At 36.4% G+C, this 5,983-nt stretch overlaps 1 protein-coding gene across 1 annotated transcript; it reads left to right on the top strand.

Annotated features, from left to right (window-relative positions):
• The first annotated feature begins 2,793 nt into the window (after nt 1-2,793).
• On the top strand, nt 2,794-4,507 carry LOC116108334 (F-box/kelch-repeat protein At2g24250-like). The gene is made up of 2 exons (XM_031394582.1): nt 2,794-3,693; nt 4,205-4,507. Exons 1-2 carry the CDS (start codon nt 2,794-2,796, stop codon nt 4,505-4,507), a joined length of 1,203 nt encoding a protein of 400 aa, XP_031250442.1.
• The last annotated feature ends 1,476 nt before the right edge of the window (nt 4,508-5,983 follow it).

Genomic DNA, 5,983 nt, shown 5'->3' with positions numbered 1-5,983 from the left:
AAACAAAAAATAAATTTTAAAGTAGTGGGTGAAGAACTGAAGATGAATTAGGTGGGCGCTAAAAAGTAAAAAATAGAAGGTTAAAAAAAAGAGTTAATGATTTTTTCCCATCCGAATAATGACATAATGACACTTTCCCACCTCAAACTTTTAAAATATCACTTTACTACCCAAAGCTCAATTCTGTTTGTAAATTTCATTATAAAGAAGGGTAGAATGGTAAAAAAAATGTATTATAAGAAAGGGCAGGACGGTCAATGTCAATTGATGGATCTTCTTCTTCTTCATCTCCCCTCCTCTAATCACGATTGCCTTTTTTGCGTCGCTAGCCAATTTCGACATTTTTGCGACTCCCCACCACCACCATCTTGTTCTTGGTGCCTCCTTCATCAAAATCCATCTTCCACCATCCTCATCAAACCCACCATTGGAGTCCTCATGCGTGCGTCCCATTCTCCGAACTATTTTGGCCGAAATCTGACATTGTTGACTTTCCTTCATCCCTCCACCAGCTTCCCCATCCTCCATAGACCAAAACCCCCAACGTTTCAAAGCCTTTCCTCCCACGGTTCACCGGCCATTGCCTTGTTAGGATTTTGTGTTCTAAACGAAATTTCGGTGGCTAATGGCGGCTGAAATCCAATCCAACACCACCATTCGAACCACCGAACTCCACACTACAAAACCCTCCAAACCCCATCACCTGTTAGCCCGTTGATCGCTGGCCGAACTCGCCTCCATCGCCGTGATTGGGTTTTTATTTTCCTATGAAATTGGCTTCAATTTGATGTTTCTTTGTGGCTGTTTGGGCTTATTGAATGTTTAAGGAATGATTGTGTTCGGTTTCTGGGTTGTTTCCATTGCCAACGATAGCCATTTTATACTCTTTCATTAACGCACACCAAGTGCTTGACGAATTGCCCCACTCCAAGTGGTGTCGGCGGTTGAGGAGTGATTGTGTGTGAGGGGTGAGAGGGGTTTGCTGGGGGGACATTGATGAGTTGAATGGTGGTGATGGGGTCGATTTTCGGTGCTAGAATTGGCCGGAATTTGGGCTAAGGTGCATGAAACTTTGATTGCAATGGTCGACGATTGGGGGTTGATCTTCAGTCTTTACAGTGAATATCACTACTTTTAACTGAAACTGTTAATGGAATCTAATGTTTGGGTAGTAAACCGGTATTTTAAAAGTGTAAGGGTGGGAAAGTGTCATTACACCCCTAGTTAGTAAATACGGGTACGGCAAAAAAAGGGTACGGGAATTTTACAGGTATAATACAGCAAATAGTGAAAAATACGTTTATAAAAATTCGGCCATAAAATTCGGATACGGGAAAAATACAGTATGGATATATACGGGTTTAATACGGTATATTGTCAATAACACGTTTTGAAAAATACGGCAATATCAACCTTATTTTAACACTTTTATGGATTAATTATTAATGTATCTTTGCATTGACTTCAATTAAATCTTTGCTTTTGCTTAATCTTTTCTTTGCCTTAACAAATTCCCTGGCCTATGTCTTGTTCTAACTCGCCAGTAGAAAAGATTTTTTTTTTTTTTTTTTTTTTTTTTTTTTTTTTTTTTGTAATGGAGAAAAATTATTCTTAAATACCATAAAAATTTCCCTAGCAAATAAAAGTTAAATTATATCAAAATTTAAAAAAGACAGACATATTACATACTTTAATCACAAATTAAAANCCTCCCTCTCTCTTCTTCAATCAAATCATCTCTCAATGTCTCACACTCATTCGGAAGGTCAACTGCTTCTTTTAGAGACAATGACATCTGCTTTATAGGCTATTCTTTATGCCACTACTGTCCCTTCCTCAAACTTATTCTTCTCCCCCAAACACAAACACAAACAAATCTGGTGTTGAGTGTTGACACGTATACTAAAATCCACCACAAACACAAAACACCCATGACCCATCTTAAAAAACCCCCTCCCTCTCTCTTCTTCAATCAAATCATCTCTCAATGTCTCACACTCACCCACAAGGCCAACTGCTTCTTTTAGAGACAATGACATCTGCTTTACAGGCTATTCTTTCTGCCAATACTTTCCCTTCCTCAAACTTATTCTTCTCCCTCAAACACAAACACAAACACAAACCCATTAAAAATCTCAACCAGTTCGCTATCCAAGTTGAGGAAGGGAAAGTATTGGCAAAAAAGCTAAAAAGGTCGAAGAACTGAGGAAGAAAAGCTGAAAATGTCATGCGTCGAAGAACTGAGGAAGAAAGAAAAAGAGAAGAGATTTTGTTTAATTTTGAATTAAACCCCACTAAAACAACATCGTTTGGGGTGAGCAATGGGTTTTTTTTTCTTTTTTACAATAATTCACGAATTATACGCAAATAATTCGCGAATTATACGGATATTCATATTATACGCGTATAATTCGACAGTTTTTATAACATATGTTAAAACACATTTTATACGCGTATTTACTAACTAGGATTACACCATCATTGGGTGGGAAAAAGTCGTTAACTCTTAAAAAAAAAAAAAAAAAAAATTATGAAAAAAGATCTAAAAAATGGGGCAAAGCTATAGTACCCCTAAATTTTCAAAATTAACGGACCATGTGGTATGTTTGCAGTTCTTGCAAAGACACCCCATTACAGATACTATTTCAGCAAAACCTAACCTTCTCTTCGGTTTACTCTTCTTCTTTCTCCAGTTCTTCGTCCTTTCTAATGGGGGGAATCAAACCCTATTGAAGCAGAATTTCTGAAGACCTCCTCTTCTCCATCGTGAAACTTCTCCCAGCAGGAATCGATATGCTCCGTTTGCGCGCCGTCTGTCGTTCATTTCGCGCCACAATTCCTCTTCCTTCAGGACAATACCCATTCCCACACTCTATTCTAGCCACCACCGACTTCCTCGAAGGCCCGTTCCCAGATGAAGAAGACCACTTTGACTTCACTGTCTCCACTGTTTATGCCATCGAGCCCCTCAACAAAACCTCCCATACCCACGAAGAAGAAACTCCTCAAACGTGGGTGGTCAGAGTCCAAGAGCGAAACCCAGGTAGAGTCCGAATCATTGATCCAATTTTTGGTTCAGAATGTAAAGACTTGTCCGATCACTTACCAAAGTCTTTAAATTTGTTGGATTATCGGGTTACTGAAATAACTAAGTCATACCAACTTGTATCAACTGATGAACAGCATATTGTTGTGAAATTGACATTTTCATCGTCTCTTGATGAGAATGATGATGAGTTTGCTGTTATGGCGAGAGATAATGATATGAAAGAACTAGGAATCTGGAGAAATTTAGACAAGAAATGGAGTATAATCGACATGGGACTTCAATATCCTGAGGTCTTGGAGGATATTATTTATCATAATCACAAGTTTTATGCTGTGCTCCCCAAGGGCCATACTGTAACTGTGGATCCTAAATCTTTGGCTGTTACTGGAGTTGCAGAAAAGCTACAGTTGGATTGGGAATATTGGATGATATACTCGATCGCGCTGAATAATGATTTGTTTTTGATTGTTCAGTTCCAGGAGTACGATGATTATGATGAGTATAATATCGCAATTTTTAAGCTTAATGAAGAGAACCAAAAATGGGTTCCAGTTGTGGATGGATCAGAGTTGGAAGATAGAGTGTTGTTTGTGGGTAAAAGTAGTTGTGCATATTCGTTTTCGATGAAGGAGGTCGCGGGTTGTGTACTATGCAGGTTTTAGGTCGATTACCCATTACCCCGGAAAATATACTTTGATTTGTAACTGCAAAGATCATGTAGTTGGGAAACTCTCTGTTTTTCCAAGCTATTTGAACCTTTTCTGGCCTCCTCCAGCTTGGTTGAAGTAAACATTTCTCTTTTCTGGTCGTTTCCATTCCATTTCCACTTTCTCTGTGTTGCTCAATCTTCTATAGGTGTTGAAATGAAATGAAATCAGTCAATTATCAAGTATATTTTTCTGTGTTTTAACTCATGTGTTCTGTTCCTGATTTTCTCTGCTTGTATTTTTTAGAAATATGAATATTTGTTGCAAATGTGAAGAGCTTATTTTGTGTGATAATTTGCCAATAATGCTTGATTTATCTATAAAGTTTCTTCTTTGCCTGAAAGAGAAGTGTATATTAGATTTTCTCTAATGTGGAGACATTTGTTTGAAAAGCTAAAAGCAATATATGATTAGTAAAATTTTGTGTTCTTGTAATTTTGATCTGTAGAGGTTTTGGGGTCTTAATTTTGTGTCGTTCCGATTTCCGAAGAGAAAATGGCTGATATGTGTATGTTTGTATATATGGTTGTTAACTTCAAAGACAGGCAAGAGCTCACTGTCAATACTGGGGAGAAACAGAGAAGAGGCAGCGGAGATGATAGTGAGGAAACATCCCAAGCTTGATGCTATGATGGTTAAAGAAGGAAGCATAGTGAACATTTGCGGATATGGTTTGATTGTCAGTCGACAACCATGGAAGGGTGAAGCGAATGCCGCCAATCAAGCAGAGAATGGTGAAATGAATACTTGACTTTCTCTTCCTACTTAGTAAGCAACAATTGGTTGTTAGTTTGTATAAAAATCTTGGCGGTTTGATGTTTCAGGTTTTTGTTAAAAGACAACTTAATATGCATTTGTAAAGACAACTTAATTTGCTCAGAATGGATATGGATATGCACCATAACGCCAAATTCTTGGCAAAAATTGGCACAAGCTCATGGAGTTCAAAGAAAGTTCATGATGTATGTGTACTTTAGAAAATTCAGTAAATCATATATTATATAGTCAAAAGATTGTTTGAGTCGTAAGATCTTGGACAAGATGATTTTATTTTGCAAACAGAAAACGCACCAGAAAGATGCAACATTTTGAGGAGACAGGAATGTTGAGTACACAAATGGAAGATAGAATGTTGTTTGTGGGAGAAATTCGTTGTCCATATTCTCTTCGGTTAAGGAGTTCCCGAGCTCTTTAAAGAGGGCTGTGTTTATTAATTATTATGTAGGTGATAGTACAGATGATGGTTATCCATGCTAGGAGATCGTGCAGCAAAAAATATAAGTTCGAGATGAACAACATAAAAATAAGATTATACTATATAAAGAAACACGATATTTATATGGTTTGACATAATCTGTTTACATTCACAGATGATAGAAATTCACCGTAATTTCATGAACACGATATACAAAAATACACAATATCATAAACCCAATATATAAAACAAAACAAAAATAATTTTAGTTTTTAACCACGCTCAACCCAGTACCTAGAACAGGAAAGCGAGTCATAAATATCCCAACAATCCGGGACAAGGTACTTGGATTTCTGACTTAAAGAATAGTATGGTCAGGCGCCTCTCGAAATTACCAAGCTATTTAAGCGTTTTCTGTCCTCCACCAGCTTGATAAATTTTGTGTGTCTTAAGGTGCTCTGTTTCCGAAATTCTTTGGTTGCAGATTTTAGAAATTGAATACTTGTTACAAACCTCAAGAGCTGATTAAGTCCCATATTTTAACATTTTTTAACATGGTGTACTTCTTTGTTTTTCATTATCTTCTCTATATGCATCTTTGTAACTTTTTCAGGCTTAATATCACTTTTTATTTTGTTCATTTTTATACAATATCACGTAATAAAAGATGATTAACTAATTTTAAATTAAAAATAAATTTTTATCTAATTATTTTTTATCATATCACGTTATATGTATAGTATTACTTAAAAAAGTTTGCACATACTAAGTTTTCGAAAAAGAAAAAAATCTTCTTAAAACCCCTTAGTGACAAATTTGCAAGAGTTTCTCAGACCTTAAAACCCCATCCCATCAAGATTCAAGAAAAGCTGAACATTTATCTTGCCTTCAGTCTTCGTCTTCCTCCATCAAAGTTCAAGAAAAGCTAAACATTTATCTTGTCTTCAGTNAGGTTTGTTTGTATGGTTTTTCATTACTTTTTCTAAGTCAAGTTCATTCGAGTAAAAATTCATTCGCTTCCCAAAAAAATAA

Source organism: Pistacia vera, unplaced genomic scaffold (assembly GCF_008641045.1).
Source record: "Pistacia vera cultivar Batoury unplaced genomic scaffold, PisVer_v2 Contig562, whole genome shotgun sequence".
NCBI lineage: Eukaryota > Viridiplantae > Streptophyta > Magnoliopsida > Sapindales > Anacardiaceae > Pistacia > Pistacia vera.
The sequence above is the reverse complement of the archived record's forward strand: the minus strand, read 5'-3'. Positions and strand labels throughout refer to the sequence as shown.